The 21,960-nt window shown below is 41.1% G+C and overlaps 1 protein-coding gene across 3 annotated transcripts in view; it reads left to right on the top strand.

The window, feature by feature from the left end:
• The window catches only part of Lcp1 (lymphocyte cytosolic protein 1), a 92,817-nt gene that overhangs the window by 54,293 nt on the left and 16,564 nt on the right, over positions 1-21,960 (top strand). For all 3 annotated transcript variants that reach the window (XM_051195377.1, XM_051195375.1, XM_051195376.1), the window contains exons 2-13: positions 2,556-2,641; positions 3,758-3,921; positions 4,245-4,374; positions 6,501-6,633; positions 8,527-8,608; positions 10,070-10,235; positions 12,268-12,410; positions 14,963-15,058; positions 17,012-17,207; positions 19,024-19,102; positions 19,536-19,650; positions 20,784-20,917. In XM_051195377.1, the coding sequence (XP_051051334.1) occupies positions 2,578-2,641; positions 3,758-3,921; positions 4,245-4,374; positions 6,501-6,633; positions 8,527-8,608; positions 10,070-10,235; positions 12,268-12,410; positions 14,963-15,058; positions 17,012-17,207; positions 19,024-19,102; positions 19,536-19,650; positions 20,784-20,917 (1,502 nt within the window). In that variant the 5' untranslated portion in view covers positions 2,556-2,577. The remainder of the gene's footprint in view (positions 1-2,555; positions 2,642-3,757; positions 3,922-4,244; positions 4,375-6,500; positions 6,634-8,526; positions 8,609-10,069; positions 10,236-12,267; positions 12,411-14,962; positions 15,059-17,011; positions 17,208-19,023; positions 19,103-19,535; positions 19,651-20,783; positions 20,918-21,960) is intronic.

The raw sequence follows: 21,960 nt of genomic DNA, 5'->3' as shown, positions 1-21,960 counted from the left end.
GGCCAGAGGGAGTCTTGGAGTTGGAGTCACAGGTATTAGTGAACTACCCAATGTGGGTTCTAGGAATGGAACCCACCCAGGTCCTCTGTAAGAGTAGCAATGCTTTTAACTGCTTGGTTCTGTTTTTACACAATGCAATCTCATTCCGATTTTTACTTAAACTTCTCACCGACTCTTATTTTGTTCTATAAACTGGCACTCTTCTGTGCAAACACGGGGCCAGGTTTGGATTCCACTCCCTGCTTACTTGCCACATACTTGGTATTTGTGCCATGCTTCTAGGTAACTAACTGGGTCGTGATTTGTTTGAAATAAAGAGCAGGCTCTGGCTCATAGTAGGCGTTTGTAAAATATGTGTTGAATGTAAGGACCTCTGTCATCTCAAACAAGTGTGGCCTGATAGCGGTAGAACCAGACCAGCTGTGACATCCAGGAATTGCAACAGTGTGATGGAGAGTCCCTGCCATGAACATGGGTGTACAGTGTTGGAATAGAGGAGAGTGGAGTCCACCTAGCCATATAAAGTTACAACAACTTTCCTATAACAGAATCCTTGATTGCATAATACAAAGAAATGTGAGCTTCCTCTTCTGCAATTCCCAGGCAGGCCCACAATGTTGAAGTTCAAATCTCCCTCCAGCTAGGTAGTTGAGATACTTTATGAGTGATTTCTGAGCAGTGAGCAAGTAGAGGGGAGTGTCTACTGGGAGTGTGAAGGTGTGGAGCCCAGGTAGACAGCTGGATGAGGGGAGTGAACCCAGAGTTGGAATGTTGCTGAGATTCCCTGTGCCCTCTATAAAATGGAAATCCTTATGCTAATGTAGCCATCAGCCTACACTGAGAGCCATCAAGGGACTATAAAATGTGGTATTTACTGCATGCCACAAATACCCTCTTCTTAACGTAAGGATTTTGCCACAAGCCCACAGTTCTTTTAGTGTTAGCTTTTAGAGAACTAGAGTTTGTTTTTCAGCCACTTCTAGCAGAATGAGACAGGTTTTAGGCATCCATCAGCTGCCAAAGTTCCTCCCTGTGTCCTCTTGCTGAATCTGTTTACTCTCGCTTAACTTGGAGATTCCTTTGTAATTTGGTTCAAATGAGTCTTGGAAAAAGTGATTGTAAGAGGAGGGGTGGAGATAGAGGGAAGGTGGTGGTCAGATCACTAGTATGGCTCCATAGATGTGTGTGGTGACAAGAAGATAAAAACGCTTGAGGTAGGTCAACTAATCTCAGACGGCACTCTTAGGGCTGTTATTTTAAATTGTTTACTTTTGTGGTATTGGATATTTGTTTATTTTGTTTTACATGTAAGAATTTTGTTAACAAAAGATTACCTAGGGCAACAAAAGTTCGAAGCCTCTGTTGTTTCATGGGGCAGGAAAGTTCCACTCATTGGTAGATAATGGGCAGAGATTTTCCAAAGCTGAGTGTGATGTAGGTTGACCTGGAGGTTTTAGTATTAAAATGTTGCCTTTTTGTGTGTGTGGATGTCAGTCATCATTGAGAACAAATACAGCACCACATAATGATGTGAATATATATATATATATATATATATATATATATATATATATATATTAAAGTCAGTTTAAAGCATCCTTCCCACAAGTTTAAGACATTTTAAAATATGTAATTTTTTTACAAGGTCAAAATGAAATTATAGTTAGAAACATCCCATGTGCTGTCTTCTCACAACATTTATAGTGTCCCCAACAGGAAATCCAGCTGGCTTCAGTGGTCTCCCATTGATGGATGTTGACCTGTGTGAATTAGCAGGGGGCCCAGGAAAGATATCATTTTCTATTTCATTCTCTTTCTGTCCACTAGAGGGCAGAAGTAATGCACAGGGTTAACATGCTTCAGAATTTAATATATGAATTTTTAGAAGGTCACTTCCTTCCTTTGTCCTTGGCTATGTATGGTCAGACATGTGCATAAAACCCTTTGAATTTATGAAGCGTATCTATTGGCTTGGCCAAGCTTTAAGATCACAATGATGTTTGCAAAGATAGTTAGGTAAAAGTTAAATGTTCTAATTGTATATCTCTATGTGGCAAATTACTCCAAAATATATTAACATTGTCACCTCTTTCTCTGTCCCATGTAATATTGGCTCAGCGTTCAAAGGGGGCAAAAGGTCCGCAATGACCTCCTCAGGCAGCTGCCGGTGAACCCCACAGCTGGGGGTTCGTGGTGGTGGGGGGCTGCTGTGTAGCTCTCCTTCACTGACTTCATTATGAGAAAAGGGGGTTCGAAGGAGGATGAGTAGCCAAGAACGAACATTTCAAAGTAGAAGGAGGTAGGAGTCCCAGTCTTTGGCATCATGTCTACTCCAGGGCTACTCCTCATGTGAGAAGCTATGTCTCCATGCAGGGAGGGGAGGCATTGTAGACAGCTGTCTTTGACGACCACACATGGGAGGCTGGGACATTTTGAATGGTGTCTACAAGTCACGGAGGAGGAGGAAGAACTGTCTTCCTCTACTAAACAGATTTGTCATGAAGATGTGAGAGTTGAGATGGACAGCGTTCACTCCTATGTCCTCTTTCTCCTAGGTCTGTCACCTAAGCAGTGAAAATGGCCAGAGGATCGGTGTCTGACGAGGAAATGATGGAGCTCAGGGAGGCTTTTGCCAAAGTTGGTGAGTGGACCTGGAGCCCCCTGTTGCTCATGGTCTGGTTAAAGCAGAGGTTCTCAATTTGTGGGTCTTGGCCCTTTGAGCATCAAATGACCCTTTCACAGGGGTTGCCTAAGACCATCGGAAAACACAGATATTTATATTATGATTCATACCATAATAATAGCAAAATTACAGTTATGAAAATAGTTTTATGGTTGGGGGTCACCACAGCACGAGGAACTGTATGACATGGCCCCAGCATTAGGAAGACTGATGGCTCAGGAGAGTTGATTTCTGAAAGATGTGCTTGAGAAGAAAAACACTTCCTTCCTAGGTAAAGCAGGGACCCAGACACTGGCTTTACCTGCAGATGTCCCCTTTGCCTCTCTGTGTTTGTGTCTGCGTCTGCCTGCTTTCATCTGGGTTCCTTTATTTTAATATTGTTTTACTCTTTATCGTAAGTCAGTGCTTTGCTTTTCAGTTTCTATCAGAATCCCTAAGGGTTGCAGAAGGGGCTAGAGAGATGGCTCAATTGGTACAGTGTTGCCACTCAAGTGTGAGGATCTGAGTTCAAGCCCCAGCTCCCACATAAAATGCTGGGTAGGTGACAGGTCTTGTAATCCTAGCCTCTGGGAAGGAAGAGACAGGTGAGCCTTTGAGGCTCACTGGCCATCTCCTCTAGCCCATCAGTGAATTCCAGCTCCAGTGTGAGAATCCTGTTGTGGAAAACAAGATGGCTCCTGAGGAACAAGACCCAAGGTTTTCCTCTGACCTCCACATGTATGTGTGTGCGCTCTCATATACATAAGCTTGCATACAAGCCCTTGTGTGTGTGTGTGTGTGTGTGTGTGTGTGTGCGCGCGCGCGCGTGTGTGCGCGTGTGTGCATGCTTGCACGAGTTCCTACTGAAACCTCTGCTTTGAACTCATGAGTCTTTTACTGTAGCTGTTGGAAGCAATGCAATTGTCTAAATCCAATAGCAATGGGCCACCTGGCAGATGTTTGCCTCTATCTGGGTCAGTGTGAAATCCAGGACTGGTCATCTCCCTCCAGCCACACCTGCCATTTAGTATTTTCTCACCTTTGTAAAGACTGCCTGAGCTACCCCAAAGCTTCACTGCGTCCTTTGTGTTACAGACACTGATGGCAACGGATACATCAGCTGCAATGAGCTGAATGACTTGTTCAAGGCTGCCTGCCTGCCTCTGCCTGGATACAGAGTGAGAGAAATCACAGAAAACCTGATGGCCACAGGTGATCTGGACCAAGATGGAAAGATCAGCTTTGATGAGTTTATCAAGGTGAGCATGATCCTGAATTCAAGGTGATGCATTTGAAACTTGAACTCAGAGTCAACAAATATCCAGAGGGAAAATCCTTTCCTTCCTGGTTCATCGCTATAGCTTTACCTTTGTGGTTTTCTTGACTATAGCTTGGGTTTCTAAAATGCCTTAATCTATCTGGGTGTGGTAGCCCACTTCTGTAATCCCTGAATTTGCTTTGAGTTCAAGACTAGCCTGGGCTACATAGTACCAGCCAGTTTAAACTGCATACAAGACCCTGTAAACAATTTTTTTTAAAAAAAAAAAAACTACATGAACCAAAAATATTACATTTTTCACAGGTCTTCCATGGCCTGAAAAGCACTGAGGTTGCCAAAACCTTCCGGAAAGCTATCAACAAAAAGGAAGGGATCTGTGCCATTGGTGGCACCTCCGAGCAGTCCAGTGTTGGCACCCAGCATTCCTACTCAGGTAAGCTGTGCTGCTGGGTGAGGGGCAGAGGCAGAGTGGGTGAGACTTGCAAGGAGTGAGGATTGGAGAGAGAGGACTCAGGTTTTCTAGGGCTACTGAGTCAAAATTTGGTATGCAAAGCAGAGAAGTAAAAGTAGAGAAGCAAGCGTGTCTGTGTGAATGGAAACCAATCGTCTCATGTGGGAGTGGGCCTGTGCCAGGCACAGGATGCAGGAGCCCCAAGCGAGCCTCACCGAACTTCATGTACGAGGTGAGTTCATTTAAACATCTCATGGATAAAATGAGCCCTTTGAGTCACTCACTGTCTTCAGTTATAATGATTATTCGTAACACCCGCTGACTGGTCAAAAAGTATTGATTGGGAAGAGAAATTGTATATTTATTCCAAAGGCTGACACGAAGCAGCATTAATGAAAGCATCTAAGATGCCAAAGGCTGCAGTTACTCAACATTTCCCAGACTTTAGTTTTCTAAAAGATGATTCAGTGTTAAAAATACGCTGGTAGATAAGCATTGTTTGTGGTTGGTGAGACCAAGTTTAGCTTTTTATTAAAAATATACTTTTCATCTTTGGGAATTTTATATGATGTATTTTGAACATACACACACCTTCCCTCAACTCCTCCCATAGCCATCCTCTACTCTCTGTAATCCTTTCCCATTCTACTTTGAGATTTATTCCTTTTTTTTTTTTTTTCCCTTCTCCATTGAGTTCAATTTGTGTTGCCCAGTTAGTTTTGGGAGTGGGTTCTGCCTTGGTGTGTGGTTGTCACCTCATTATAGAAAATGGACTCTCCATTTCCTCAGACAGTGTTAGGATTTCATGCCCCCCTCCCCCTCCCCTATGGTGTGGTTTTGTCTGGCTGAATCTTGCTCAGGTTTTATGCATGCTATCATAATCACTGTGAGTTCATATATGCAACTGCCCAGTTGTGTCTGTTTCCTTGATATTAACAACCACCTCTGGCTCTTACAGATTTCCCAACCCCTCTTCTGAGAATGTCTGGAGCCTTGAGGGTAGGGGTATGAAATGTATGTCCCATTAAGGGTTGTGTACTCTACAGTCTCAGGTTCTCTGCAAGTTAACTGGTTAGATGTCTCTATATTAATTGTTATCTACTGGAAGCTGCTCTTATGAGGTTTGAGAGATGCTCCAATCCATGGGTGTAGCAATATGTCCTAAGAATCACTTTCATACTATGTCCATTCAGCAGAATAATAATGTGTGGTTAACCAGCCACAGGCTCTTGGCTCCTTGAACAGTGACAGGTATGGGTTCCATCTTATGAAGTGTGTCTTTGATCCGATTCTTAAAAAGTGCTTGGTTACTGCCATGATATCTGCGCCACTATTGCGCCAGTGTGCCTCTCTCACCAGGCCAGTTGTTGCTGAAGTTTGCAGGGTTCTGAATGTACTCAATCTTACCTAGCCTTGTACTTTTAAATCTAGGACTTTCTCAAGTCTTTACTGTGTCAATGTGCATCACAAATTTGCAGGACAGCAATTTGCTATGCAGTCTTTACCAAGTTTCAACCTTTCAGAATTCCTTTGAGAGACATTTGTTTTCGGTGACATAGAATTTGTAAAAACATGAAATTAGGGGAGAAGGCAGAGCCTCAGGTTTTACTAAGAATTTTAAAATCAGCTCATTGTAGCTTTGCTTGAAGGAAGGAAGAATTCTATCACAGGTTCTTCCATTTCCTAGCTGTTTTATTATAACTGTAAAAAAAAAAAAAAAAAAAAAAAAAAAAAGCCCAATGATACCTCAATGGTCATCCATGACATACAACATTTTAAATCAGTGGGCTACACAGGCAAAACCTTGAGTTTTATCCTGTAAATCAAACCACATTTATATTTAGATTACACTGATGCAAAATATTTTATTATGTATAATCATCCAAATATGACGTGCATTTTTTGTTTTGCTGAAAATCTTTAATTGTAACTTTATTACTAGATTTAGTGCCTTCATCTTAAGGGACCTCTGATTTTTATACTAATAAATCCAAGGTGATGAGGTGATGGCCTGGGCAGCTTTACAGTTTTACTCTTGGATGTGAGGATGTGAAGTCTTTGTCTGGGTTTCATATCGCATATAAGTCACTTCAATTCTCTATCTATAGAGGAAGAGAAGTATGCCTTCGTCAACTGGATAAACAAAGCCCTGGAGAATGACCCTGACTGCCGGCATGTCATCCCCATGAATCCAAATACAGATGACCTCTTCAATGCTGTGGGGGATGGCATAGTTCTTTGGTAAAGGAATGTTCCTTCTTGATTTCCAAGGAATCCCTCCCCCCCCCCCTTTTTTTTTATTTTGAAGTATCAGCAGCTGAGTGTGTTCACTGTAGGCTATTTCTTTTGATGCTTGCATGTATGGGGTACTTTAATGGAGTACAGGGGAACTCATTAACTTCAGAAGCTAATTGTAGTACAATCCATAAAACTGCAGTTGTTTCCATGGAGAGTGATACCAGGCCAGAACGGCTACTTTGGGGGGGGGGGCAGGGGATGTGCCACTCTGCCTCATCTAAGCATGGACTTGGAAAGGAAGCAAAGTAGTGGGAGTTGGTTTTAAATATGCCTGTCTGTGTACATAGAGACACATAAGCATGTGTACACACAACAAAGTTATGAAAACATATGCTTAAAAGTAGCTATAAAAGATAGCTGAATAAAAATCACCAGGCAGTGGTAGTAATATAAGCCTTTAATCCCAGCACTTGGGAGGGAGAGGCAGGCGGATTCCTGTGAATTCAAGGCCAGCCTGGTCTACAGAGCAAGTTCTAGGACAGGCTCCAAAGCTACACAAAGAATCCCTGTCTCGAAAAACCAAACTCCTCCCCCCACTAAAAATTTTTTTTGATTTCTCACTAAGAGAAAATAGTCACATTTTCCAGTTTTTGTTTTTGCTTTTTGGGGAACTGTGAGGTCAAGGCACCTTCCACTAACCCTGATCACCTGAGTTCAACCCCCAGGACGAGAGAACTGATTCCTGAAAGTTGTCTTCCAGTTTCCACACATGCACAGTGACACACACATGCTCACACACATGCTTATACATTGATAAGTGAAAGTGTTTACATTTGTCTGGTTTTGTTCTTCCTGGATGTATTTCTCTAGGGGTTCAAACTCAGGGCTTCCCACATGCTGAGCAAGGACCCACCAAGCCATGTTTCCAACCTTCCTTTTGTTCTTTTCTGTCTACTTCAAGACAGGGTCTCAGTAAAGTGGCTAGGCTGGCCTTGACCCCATTCCCTAGCCCAGACAAGCTTTGAACTTGTGATCCTCCTGCCTCAGCCTGCTAAGTAGCTAAGATTACCAGCCAGCACCATCAAATCTAGCTTCCTTCTGGGGACTGGATTTTCATATCCTTTCTTTAAATAAAACAGAGGTCACTAAGATCATTGATTTGTTTTTATGCCCTGCTGAAGAGTAAACAAATAATAACTTGGAAAAAATCAGGTTTTCAAGGACAACAATCACTTGCTTAGATATCTGATCAATATATTGGATACTTAAGTGAGGAAAATTTATCACACATTGATCAAATAACTACAGAAAGATAGGACAAACCATTATATGTTTAGTTCAATGTATTGATCAGACATCAAATGGAAATATAGGCATATTATAAACCCAGAAATAGACCAACAGTCTCTTGCATAGTGGGGACAATTTACAAGGCTAAGAAGGTAATGGTGGATTTGCTTTTACTGCCTACCTAGAATTAACGATGGTCTAAGGCAGCATTTCTCAACTTGTGGGTCATGACCCCTTTGGGAGTTGCATATCAGATCGTTACATTATGATTCATAGCAGTAGCAAAATTACAATTAAGAAGAAGCAATGAAAATAATTTTATGGTTGGGGTCAATACAACAGGAGGAACTGTATTAAAGGGTCACAGCGTTAGGAAGGTTGAAAACCTCTGGTCTAACTCTAACAGCTTAGGTGAGTGAATAGCTTCATGAACATTGCCGGTTCCCACCGAGTCCAGATCCAACCGCAGGGGCACAAGTCATTCACGCTGTGGATAATAATGTGTTGCCCACATGTCCAGTTTAGATCCCGCTAGAGTTTAAACCCAATCCCAGCAGGCTCCGTCACTCAGGTCTGCATTCTTTAATTTTACTGTTTCTCTTTCAGTAAAATGATCAACCTGTCAGTGCCAGACACGATTGATGAGAGAACAATCAACAAAAAGAAGCTCACACCCTTCACCATTCAGGTTTGTCTCTCCTTTGCTGCTAGCAGGTGCTGGCTTGGTGTGAACACGCCATCACTGCTGAGTCAGCTTCCTGCAAGCGCTCAGCTCAGACTTCCTTCCCCTACCACAGGCCTTGGCTGACTGTTCTTATGATCCTTACAATCCGGTGGGTACAAGGACACCTTTCTGGCTCATGTTTATTGGTGGAGCAGTCAAGAAAGGAGGCTGGATGTGTTAGTAGCTGGATTTGTTTAGGCCATTAAAGAAAAAAACTTCATAGTGGCTGTAGCTGTAACTCAAGCTCTCCTTACCAAGCCATTTTAAAACTGATGCTGAATATACAGCATTAGCTGAAAAGACGAGCCTTTCTAAGCAGGGAAGGGAAGAAAAACCGGAAATGCTCTGGAGGCCTTCACAGAGCTGCTGACACTGAATGGAATAAATACAACTTTGCTTCTATCCCTCAGCTTGTTGATTAGCCGAAATAGTCACTAGCAGGAAATAAGCTGTGTTTCTATCTTATGTCCCAATATTTTCACATTATTGTGATCCCCTAGCTCAGGAACCATGTCTAATACCCTAAATCATGAAAAATGGGTTATCACCTATTTGGACTTAAGCAACCCTGTGTACCTTTAAAATGGAAATCCAACTAAGATAAGAACAAGAATTGAACATATAAGAATGCACTTAATGTTAGATTTATTCATAATCTTGTCTATAGTAGAGACAGTAGTTTCTATTCACTATTTGGAATGGTTGGGAAGAACTTTCTGGTAGAGCTTATTCTTAATTTGTCATACATATCAAAAAGCTGTTCTACTCTGACACTGACCTCTTTCTTCATGGGACCAAAAATAGGACATAAGAGATGGAACACTCCAACTGTCCCAGCTGTGTATTAGTTACAGTAGATGCATGCATGGTTAATATAGCAACCTGGAACTTACATACATGTATGCATATGCAAGTTTTCTAGTTGTCATGGATACTCAGTAACTTGTTCTATTAAAAGCCCATTGGTCTTTTCCAGGAATTTGATTTATATCACTTTCTTTCCATGACAATAAATTTGCAAATCAAAAGGCTAGTCTGTTCTTTTTTATGACCCTAATTTACATCAACAATTATCTTCTTAGCCACAGGCAGTGATAGAACAATGATTTCCTCCAGTTAATGGAGGCTCTGGCTGTATAAGCTTCATCAGAGTGTGGAACAGACAAACACAGGGCTCATTAGTCATGCCAGCATGGGTCTTCTGTGCTGACTGGGTACTGGTTTGATTGAGTAGGCCACTGCATAAGTTCATTGGGCCTTTCTTCATTATTATTTTACTGCTTTTTCTCAGTGTTAAACTAGTGAAGACCTTGTCTCTGGGTCTGTGAACATTCCAGAAGAACAGCACTACTGCTGTTGCTAATCAGTAATCATTTGGCATTGGCAAAATGGAGGGACCAAGCTTGCCTACTTTTTCTCCTTCAGGAAAACTTGAACTTGGCTCTGAACTCCGCCTCAGCCATTGGGTGCCATGTGGTTAATATAGGGGCCGAGGACTTGAAGGAGGGGAAGCCTTATTTGGTCCTGGGACTTTTGTGGCAAGTCATCAAGATTGGGTTGTTTGCTGACATTGAACTCAGCAGAAATGAAGGTAGGATAAAGTCTTGAGTGCTGTAAATACATGGCTTCCTAACATTGCCTGTGTTGGTGACTGGGGGGAAGACATCAGGCTTTCTCCACCTGAGAAAACCACTCAGTTATATTGAGTCTGTGGAATTAACATAACAGACTCTAGTCATGCAAGCCAGGATTTTAAAAAATGTCAGTGCAAAGGCTCTTAGAGACCAGGGCCTGGCAATAATGCTTTGGTTAGAATATATTGCTCAGCCTGACTGGAACCCCAACCCCAGCAACTGCTTCACCGCTCCAGTGGTCCACAGGGCTTCACAGTAAACAGGATGAGTTTTAATGCATATTTTGTAAGATGAATCACATTCAAACAGTTTAGCAAAGGCACCAGATTGGGAGAGATTGGTGTATTTCATATTGACTGTCAAGGAAGCTCTAGGTTGCATTGATACAGGGAGGTTGAGTCTAGAGACCTAAAGTAAACAGAGGGCTAAGTCAGTCACACTTAGCACACCCTGGTAATTTGTCTAAAGTAGATTTTAGATACTCTTACCTTCCAAAGAAAAAGAGAACAAATTAACTATGCAAATTGATGGAGCATTAATTTGCTTGACTAGAGTAATTACATCACTGTGTCTAGGGTGATCAGTATATGACAATGCCATGTTATATACCTTAAATATATACAGTGGAGTTAGAAAATGCTACAAACCCATATTAGAACTTTGAACGTCTGAACTCAAGCCAGGTCTAATGGAACTGGCCTATAGTCTCAGCTACATGGGAGGCTGAGGCAGGAAGATTACAAGCTCAATTCCTGCCTAGATTTTAGAGTGAATTCAAGGCAAACATGGGCAACTAAATGAGACCCTGATTATTTGCACAAGGCCAGAGGTTCAACCACCCAGCGCTGGGGAAAAAGAAAGAGAAATTTTGAGCAATTTGTATAAGCAGTGAGAGTCCACTTGAGTTGACAGACATGTATCTTGACAAGTGTCATACAAATCACATGTTACCTTTCAAAAATTTCTGGTACTGTTCCCACTACTCTGAGATCTGTAGCTAAGTTGTAATCTTCAGTTATAGATATTTAATTTTTAAAATTAATTGATGTATTTATTTTATGCTTGTCAGTATTTTGTATGTATACATACTACAAGCATGCCTGTTGCCTCTGGAGATCAGAGTCCCCTGGGTCCCCTGGGTCCCCTGGGACTGAAGTTATACTATAGATGGTTGTGAGTCATTATGTGGGTGCTGGGAATTGAACCTGGATTCTGTAGAAGAACAGCCAGGTTCTTAATGGCTGAGCCATCTTTTCTGCCCCAACTATGCAAATGTTTTAAATCTATGTGTTCAAATTATAACAGTGAAAATGCTGAGATATCACTTTGAAACCCAAATACTAAGCATTATTTAAAAAGCATAAACAAAAGAAATAGCAAATAGGAATCTTAAAACCCAAGAGTAAGAATATTGATTTGCAAAATTGAATCAACTCAATTTAAACCCAACCAAGCAAAAACTGCTTATTCTTCTGGGGAAACACAGAGGCAAGTTGGTTACATTGTTGAGTTGCTATAATTATACAGAGAAGCATTTGGACTATAAAACACCAATGGGAATAGAAAAGAGAACGTTGTCATGATTGCAGAATCGATCTCTTAAAAGCAGAAATGTCATTGTGATATGAAGGGTGGTCCAATAGACCCAACAGAGTACTTCCAGCAAGTCTCCTAGGTTACCTTTATGCTGTTACTAGTGTTCATAAGCAAAGCTTGAGAGTCCTTGGACCTTGTTTTCTTTTTTTCTAACTGAAAAATGGGGAAAATAAGTTAACTCACAATAATGCACCCCTTTTAGGAAGTATAAGTGAGCTGTTTATTTCATAGTAAAGGCTGTAAGATGTTACATCTAAGGGACAGTGCTGTTCTTTGCTCTTCCAACGGGGCTCCATGTCAGGCACAACAAATGCCCCCAAACCTCTTAGTATTTATTTGGGGTCATTTCATTCATTCATTCATTCATTGTTTGTTTGTTCATTTGTTCTGCAGCTCTGGTTGCTCTTTTGAGAGAAGGGGAGAGCCTAGAGGACTTGATGAAGTTGTCTCCTGAAGAACTGCTGCTTCGGTGGGCTAACTACCACCTGGAAAACGCAGGCTGCACCAAAATCACCAACTTCAGCTCTGACATCAAGGTAGGGGAACGACACTGAGCAAGCCCGCGGCAATGGAGGGGATGTGTAGAGTTAGTGGAGAAAGGTCAGATGCCGGGCCTTGTGTCTTGGCACCTAAGCTGTGGTTCTGTTTGGAGCCACTCCTCACCTCCCTTGGGCCAATCGGCAGCTCTAGTTCTGGGCCACACACACATCTTCCCGGAGTCCTCATGCAGCTTCAAAGGGAGATGTGTCTCCCTTTGAGTTTCGGTAGCAGCGAGGAGATTATCAAGAGCATGTGGTGGTTCAAGGGCAATGCTACTTTTAAAATGAAGAGAGTATGTGTAGGGGCTGGAAAGATTGCTCTCATCACAAGGGACCAGAGTTTTGATCCCAGAACTCCATGACAAGCCTGACATCCCATACACTCCAGCTAGCTACAAGAGAGCCAATGTCCTCTTTTGACCTCTGTGTATGAACAGGCACCTGCACACACACAGACACATGGACTTTCACTCATGTAGATGCAAACGCATGCACATACCTGCACACATGTAAATAAATAACTCTTAAGAAAAGAAAATGTATGTAAGACTTTGATGTCTCTCGCTTTATAAATGGTGCCATTTTAAAGGGTTCCCTTTTACAATGTTCAGTGAAGATGTCTTTCCGATGATTAATAATAGTAAGTTAGCAGTGTTTGCTACATGCTAGACACTGCTAGGTACTTTTATGGTCCACTCACTGAATCTTTACCACAAACCCTAAGGTAAGGATTTCACAAATAAGGGAAAAAATAAGAGATGCATAAAAGAATCGCCAGGAAGGCAGACATGTGGTCTCTATGTTATGAAAACTTCTATATTGAAGTGAGAGGAGACAGCGAGAGGAACTGGTGACAGGCAGACCAGGGTGAAAAGCTCTTAAGGAGCTGCTAAGGAGCATTAGAGAACAGGGTGACATACAGGGATGCCAACGTCAGGAGAGATTTCAGAGTACACTCTCCTACACTAGAAAGAAATGTCCTCCAAAGAGGATGAGGATGAGGAATCACATGACCTGCTAAGAGTCCACCAGGCTTATAATTCAGTAACAGCTTCTGGCTGCTGCCTCACGTGGACTGACCTGGTGTGTTCAGAGCTTGGCATTGGTCAGACACAGGGCCAATCAGAGTAAAGCATGTAGCCGGGCAGACCCTCCCCCATTCCCAAGGAGCTCCTCTAGGCACACTTTGACTGGTGATCAACATTCTTAGAGCATCGCCCCCCAAAGTGGGGCTTACAGGAGCCAGACCACGCTTCCCATTTGTGTTCAGTAGTTCTGTCCTGCCATTGTTGGAAAATTATGTGCCCAAAATTATGATCTCAGTCATAAATGGGCATGATTTACTCTCACTGAAAGGCTGTGTGTGCTTTTAACTATTTTGGACTTTGGGAAGGTCAATGGGGCATATACACAGTGCTTATATCTGTGTGTATGTAGGAGAAGCTGCTATAACACGTGTGTCTGAGGTGTGTACCCAAGTTAAAAACATTGCAACTCCTGAGTTTTCAGTATTTAAACTAAATTAAAAGGCTTTTAAACTATCTTAACAAATAAAGTGAAATCCTGAATGCTTCCATTAACTGAGCATAAATTTGTATTTTTAAGATCATGACTGTGAAAATTCTATTTGTCAATAAGCATATGAAAGAATTCAAGGAAATTTAAGAGTTCAAGCTCAGTCCAATTCATTATAATCCAGGTTAGCTGTATTTTCTAGTTCCTAGAGAAATAGGAAATGCATTTATCCTGGTGGTATTTCTCCTTTTATGGGAAGACATTGCCTGTAATCCCAACACTTTGGAGGCTGTAGGAGGAGAACCATAAGTTCAAGGCCAGCCCAGGATGTATGATGAAACCCTGTCTCAAAAGTAAATAAAATAAAGAAGCCATCAAGATGGCTCAACAGATAAACATTTTCTGTTAAGCCCGAGGACCTGAATACAATGCCCGGGACCCACATGGTAGAAGGAGAAAACACACTGAAAGTTGTCCTCTGACCCCTGTGTGCATGGGCTACACACACACACAAATTGTAATTTGAAAAACAACAACACAAGACTACTCGTCTGTCTTTGAAATTGTTTTGTTTGCAGATTGTCCGTTTGAATGTATTTTAAAACTCTGCTTTAAACTTCTGCTTCCTTTTTCTCTGTCACTTTTTTTTTTAATTAAACCTTAGCTGACTGACTTCTACAGCAGTATAAAGGTATACACATATTTTCATGTATTCACTTTAATTCGTGTAAGTAAGATATTTCTCTCCTGCTGAGGACAACAAAACTTTTGTGTTGCCTTTTGTATTAGTCCTGTGATTTTGTTGTTGTTTTTTTTTTTTAAGTTGTTAAACTCCTTTAAAGACAAAACAAATATAATATGCAACTGGACAGTGTGGACAGTCTAGTGAGTGAATGTTTCTAGCTCAGTTAATTGCTATATTTCTGAATGGTAGGTTTAAGAAATATGTTGCTTGTTTTTAGTAGATGATTGTCATGTTAAGTGTGCAATTCGCTTCACTGTTTGGAAATTATAATTTCTTAATTTTTTCTCAGGACTCGAAAGCGTATTACCACCTGCTTCAACAAGTGGCTCCAAAAGGAGATGAAGAAGGGGTCCCAGCTGTGGTGATTGACATGTCAGGACTGAGGGTAAGGCTGTGCCCACTATCTTCAAATAATTGACATGTCAGGACTGAGGGTAAGGCTGTGCCCACTGTTTTCAAATGATTGACATGTCAGGGCTTAGGGTAAGGCTGTACCCACTGTCTTCAAATGATTGACATGTCAGGACTGAGGGTAAGGCTGTGCCCACTGTTTTCAAAGAACACCGTGTTCTTGGTATTAACTGTTCTTTTGTGCCACCTTGTCCCCTGCTCTGCTTAAGCTCTTGTTAACTATTGAACACTGTCAGGAATTTTTGAGAATAATTGTGGAAAACTGAATCTGGATATAAAACCCAAGGATAAGAAATGGATATTAATGAAGTGCCATGCACCACACAGAGTACTTCTTTACATGGCCACCATTTCAAAGGCACAACACCAACCTAGGTCTAAATATTAAAATATTCTTTTTATTTTGCATTGTTTTATTTTCAGTTCATAGGTAATAGCCACTGATTTATGGGCTATGACAATATATACTGTCTTAGTTAAGTTTCTATTGTGATAAAACACTGACAAAAAGCAACTTAGGGAGGAAAGAGTTTATTTTATTTGGCTTACAGTTTCCAATCACAGTCATAGAGGAAAGTCAGGGCAGGAACTGAAGCAAATGGCATACACAAATGCTGCTTACTGGCTTGCTCAGCCTGCTTTCTTATACAAGCTGTCGGAACCACCCGCCAGGGGTGACACTTTCTCTAGTGACTGTGCTACACTAAGGAAGTGCCTCACCAATCAAATCTAGAAAATGCTACAGGCTAATCTGATGGAGGCATTTTTCTCAGTTGAGATTTCTCTTCTCGGGTGACATTAGCTTATATTAAGCTAACAGAAAGCTGACCTGGACATGCATCTTGGGTGATGATCCAATCAAAAGAAAGTTCTTCAGGGGATTTTGATGTTGTTGTTAGTGCTTTTGTTGTTTTGTCTTCACTCACGGTGCTTGGGAGAGAACCCAGGCTTCACACATGTAGGCAAGCTCTACCACACTGACTTGGAGCTCATGCCCTTCGGTTTTACCACCACTTATAACGCTGATCCTTGCTGTTACCATGACTCATCTAATGTCATTGGGATTAAAGCCAATGAGTTAATCTTGGCGTGAACTCATCTCTGAAGGAGACTTGAAGTGAGAGCCAACAAGAAGGCATGGTCATGAAATGAGCATGTTGCCTACTGAAACGGCAGCCTAAGGGATCATTCTAACCTGAGGCTTTGATCTGTGGAACTAGGCGATGCCATAAACTTTACAAAGAATGGATCATCATCTAAGACAGCTTAGTCTTGTTCTAAGAGAAAGTAGGTGATGTCATGGACTTAACAAAGAGTGGCTTGCCATCTAAGACAGCTTAGTCTTGTTTTAAGAGTCTGATTACAGATGACTGGGGATTATCCTCACTCACCTGAGTGTTGCTGCAGTCCTCAACTGGAAACTTGCCAAAGCCAAGTTATTATGGTATATTTACCAACGAAGGTATGGAAGGTTTTAGCCAACCCAGTGTGGGAAAGTAATTGTATGAATCAGATGGTCTTATGACTGTAAATGTCGTGTATGAATTAGAATAAATTATTACTTAATGAACTTTTATTAGAGCAGATTCTTGTAAAGTCTGTGCAAAAAAAAAAAAAACTATAACAAAAGGAAGCTTAATGACTGAAAATAATTTAGATCAATGTAAAAGATGTCAGATTTTCTGAAGTTCCTTTTAAAGTGCAACCAGCTGTTCAACTGAACTTGTTAAACCATGGGGGATGTTGGTCTCCTGTGGAACCCCTTGACTTTGAAATTTGCGTACATGTGTTACGCACAATGGGCAGCTGTAGTTAGATATCTGCCTGTGTTAGGCGCATTAATGAGACCCTACTTCTCCTTCATGTTATGCATGCCCAAATCTGTATGGATCCATGACCCAGCCTCTTGACATCCTTTTCATTGCAGGAGAAGGATGACATCCAGAGGGCAGAATGCATGCTGCTGCAGGCCGAGAGGCTGGGCTGCCGGCAGTTTGTCACAGCCACCGATGTTGTCCGAGGGAACCCCAAGTTGAACCTGGCTTTCATTGCCAACCTCTTTAACAAATACCCTGCCCTGCACAAGCCAGAGAACCAGGACATCGACTGGGGGGCTCTGGAAGGTAACTATAATGTTAGCTTAAGGTGTTCAAGAAAACAATACTCTGGTCCAATGGCAATTCAAAATCAGCCCCAAATCAAATGCAAACATACACAAGCAGGCCATAAGTTCTCCAAAATATAACAAATAGAATGAACTACCAATTATAACCAAGCAGCAATCATCAAATACAATTATATCATATCCATTATACAGAATTAACTGTTTTAGGGAAGACAATGTATTTAGTTATTGGATGAGATGAATTAATTGTAAGCTCCAAAATTTAATGTATAGACTTTAATGAACTGTGTTAATTACTAGAGGCAAGAAATGGCCACTACTCGCCATCTGATGTGATATGTAGATTATGCTAGGACACATTGCTCAAGTTTTCACTTCTATTTTGTTCTTTGGGAGGTCATTAGGACATGAGAAAGTATTTTGAGGCAGAATCCTGACAGTTGTGTTTTACAGATTAAAGCTCTTATATAAAATGGCATGTAACTTCAGTTAGCCCAGTTTCTACCAGCTAATGATTCCAGAGATATTTACTGATCCTTAAAAAAAAAAAAAAAAAGAAGCTAATTTCTACCATGATAAAAAAAAATAAAGTAAAAATTAGTATGGAATGGATGTTATTAACTCAAGGAAGCCCAGGTTATTTTTGACCAAGTCCTTTTCAATGGTGCTTTTCTCTAGTAAAGCATCTCCCATATCCAGCCCTGCCTCTTTGGATGGTGTTTTTGTCTGGTTGGCCATGCATTCCGAGCTGCTGCTTTGGCGTCAGGATTTGTGCCTTTCCTGCTTCCTGTCTCAGTTGCTCCCCTTCAGTGATTCCCATTTCAATTCAGCATCCTATTTGTTTTGTTCTTATTTTGGTCACCAAAACTAATGGTCCTGGGTCTTACTGAGATATCTTTCTGCCTTTCCCTCTTAATCTATTATGTGAGTAACTACCAATAATTCTTCATTTGGAATGCCTCCTAGATGGTTTATTCTCCCTCCCTGCTCTTCTAGACTCATATTGTATCGTACACCAATTATCTTAGTAGATCTTAGGGGCCGGTTCCTCCATTCATCAAACAGTTAAATGTGCCCCCAACACCAATACCAAATGTGATCCCTTCTGCATGTTTAATCTAAATGCATATCACCCTTCAGAAATTCTACACACTGCTGCCAGGCACATCTGGCATAGCTTTCATTATATCTCTGCCTTGCTCAAGAATTTATTGCAGCAATCAAACAGAAGGACCCACGATGACTGGCACGGTATCATATATCGGCATAAATCTGTTACTTGGCCTGCGGAGATTCCCAGTCCTGGCTGCAGCCTCTACACAGACTTAGCTCTGTGGCTACACTGCATAGATCCCTGACACATCACTTTCCCGTGTTCTGAATGCAGAACTTGCCTATCGCTGCCTCTGTGCTCATGTTTAGACTCTTACTACTCTCGTCTACTTTTCAAAATGCTCCCTCTCTCCTCATTCCTAGTCAGCTTTTACGGAGCCCAGAAAGTGAAGCTTCAATTCTGTGCCTCCAAGTTTGGGCTATGGTTCTTTCCTTTGTCTCACTTGAATGGCAAATGTATCCTCCCCCTCCCTCTGTTTGTCCAGCTGGTTCTATGAACTCTGCTTGATGACACCAAATCTTGTTGGATGCTACAGAAATGCCTGTAGAAATTAAATGGAAAGAAGTAGAATATCAGTCCCCCTTTAGTAGTGTCTGATTTCTTCTGTATCTTTCATCTATATTTCATCCACGGTAGATGAACTTAGATCATAAACAAGGCCTGTTCTAGGGCACATATTAATCAATCTTCACTCACCTAGGTGAGACGAGAGAAGAGCGGACGTTCAGGAACTGGATGAACTCCTTGGGAGTTAACCCTCGAGTCAATCATTTGTACAGGTAGGAAGAGTTGGGGACTCATCCTTTGTATGTGACAGACAAACTCTGAAAGAGCACAGGGTTCACACACTGTACCACTATGCTGTGCGTGTTTTTTCCCCAAGTGTGTACATTGATGGGGTACAGGAGTGCCACAGTGACCTGCTCAGGAGCAGGCAAAACAGTGTTAAGTTTGCAGTTAAGTGTCCCCTGTGCTATTGCTAAAGTTTCTTTTCCTGCCTAAAGGCAGTTTATGTCCATGGAAGGGACATAGTCAGTCACTGGGAGAGTAAACCTGTTTCTCTAAATCACAATTCCTACATCTGTAAAGACAGAGCAACTCCTACCAAGCTTCCAGGGGTTCTGGGGATGTTGTAGGAACTAGGGGCATCATGTATTGTAGTTGCTGAGTAAAATGTTGGATCTCTGAGAATTCTTTGTTTGTTTTGTTCAGTGACTTATCGGATGCCCTGATCATCTTCCAGCTCTATGAAAAGATCAAAGTCCCTGTTGACTGGAACAAAGTAAACAAACCTCCATACCCCAAGCTGGGGGGCAATATGAAAAAGGTAAACAATGATTCTTCTGATGGGTCATGAGACAGTCATGGCATTAGCCTGCAACAGCTCTTCGTGAACACTACCAGGTGGCCAAACTTCATTGAGTCTTTAGCAGGGATTAAATACTAGTGCAGCAACCAAAGACCCCATTAATGCTTCCATTACTCTGAACCTGTCACTGCAATTGATTATTTATTTATAATTCATGTTGGATGTCTCTACACATTACTATGAAAATTCTCCAGTTAAGGTAATCAGAGGAAGCAAAGTGTCAGGACTCACCCCCAACAAGATCATCATTCTAATTCTGTAAAGAATTGGAGCTTTGTACTCACAACTTGGCTGGTCCAGTTTGTCTACTGTCAACATGGTGGCAACACTGTTTTGTAATGATAGGGTTGGAACAGCCACTACTCACCACTTGTTATCTCTGTGATTCTTTTTATGTTTATTTACTTACTTATTTAGTGTGTGTGTGTGTGCTCACGAGTGCATGTGCATGCAGGCAGGCATGTGCCCGTGTGTGGGGAGCAACACACATGCTTGTATCCTACAGCACACATGTGGGAATGAGGGGACAACTTTCAGGAATCAGTTCTCTCCTTCTACCGTGATGGCTCTGAGCATGGAACTCAGGTTGTCAGACTTAGCGGCAAGTTCATTTACCCACTAAGCCATCTCACTTGCCTTCTGTGATCCTTAGTGATCTACGAGTAGCCACTGGAACATCTGTCCTCCATGTCCATCCACTATGTGTACGTAAGATGGACAATATAGATTTTTTTTCCTGTCCATCTATCTCCAAAAATCCAACTTTTAGAAATATCACAGACAGATAACTGAGGAAGGCTCTCTCCGGAGTGTGAATACTCATGAGAATTATCATGAGAATGCTCATGATAATAAATCTCTCCTAGCTTCACACTAGCACAGTGAATATTTTTGGTGGAGCTGAAGAGTTATGCTTATGGATGGAAACCTTTTTAATTGATGTAGACCATAGTAGTGCAAAACCCAGGAGCGGTTGGAGATTACTCAGGTCTGATGTCATTTGTTCCATGTCTTTATTTTTTATTGCTTTCCTGATATTTATCATAACCAAGATGATGCCATAAGCCGTTGTCTTTCTGCCTCACTAACAGCTCGAGAACTGTAACTATGCAGTGGATCTGGGGAAGAATCAAGCTAAATTTTCCCTGGTTGGCATCGCTGGACAAGACCTCAATGAGGGAAACCACACTCTTACCCTGGCATTAATTTGGCAGCTCATGAGAAGGTAATGTGAGCCACAGATCAGGGTGAGATTTTAATGAGTGGGTATTTAATCTAGAAACATTGTAGAAAATTGATTTAATTTCAGTAAAGCTACAAGTAACTTTTGTTTTTCTGCTTTTTTTTCTTTCATGGTTTTTGTTTGAGTTCTCATGAAAACCTATTGTTATACCCATGAGTATTTTAGATCTTTGTTTCATCTGAATGAATCATAGTTCTTTTATCTCCTGTATGCCCTGGTCATGTTCTTTGTTCTGAACATTCTCTTCCTGACAGTAATATAGTCACTACTACTTCCTGTTGGCTGGCGTATCTTTTCCCATCCTTTTACCTCCAATTAACTTGTGTCAGTAACGGTGAATTACTTTCCTATAGGTTTAGGTCTCTACCTTATATCTTTTTCTTACATCCAGAATCTTCCTAGTTCATTATCTGTTGATAATGAATTGTTTCAGTTTCTGTGTGCCAGAAACAGCATTGGTTTCTTTTTTATTCTTGAAGTATATTTTCTCTGAATGTAGAATTCTGTTAGTGTATTTTTCTTCTACTGCTTTGAAAATAATGTCCACTGTCTTCTTGCTTGTGTTATTAATAGCAGAAAACCTGTGTGAGCCTCATCCTTGCTCTTCTGTATGTAAAATGCTAGCTTTTTCTCTTTACACCAGTTTGAAATAATTTGATTATGTATGTTCTGAAAAGTTGTTTCTTATATTTGAGGATCCTTGAATTCTTGGATAGCACTGGTTTAAACTTCGCATCAAACTTTTAGTTTTTAATTTCCTAAATTATTTGTTCTGAATTCACTCCCAACCTTTCGGGAAACCCTGAGTGTATGTGTAATCATTTGAAGATTCTCTGTCTACCTACTTCCTTTATTTTTTGTTTCATTTTGGAAGAGATAGGCCAACATATCTTTAAGTTAATCTGTCTTTTTTTCTCTCTCTCTCTTGTGTACTGTCATGTTTTAATAACTCCATTTAATATATATATATATATTTGTGTTATATTGTCTTTATATTATATTGTCTACATCCAAAAGTGTTGAAT

The sequence above is a fragment of the Phodopus roborovskii genome, unplaced genomic scaffold (assembly GCF_943737965.1).
Source record: "Phodopus roborovskii unplaced genomic scaffold, PHOROB, whole genome shotgun sequence".
Classification (NCBI taxonomy): Eukaryota; Metazoa; Chordata; class Mammalia; order Rodentia; family Cricetidae; genus Phodopus; species Phodopus roborovskii.
This window is presented reverse-complemented; position numbering and strand designations above follow the sequence as displayed.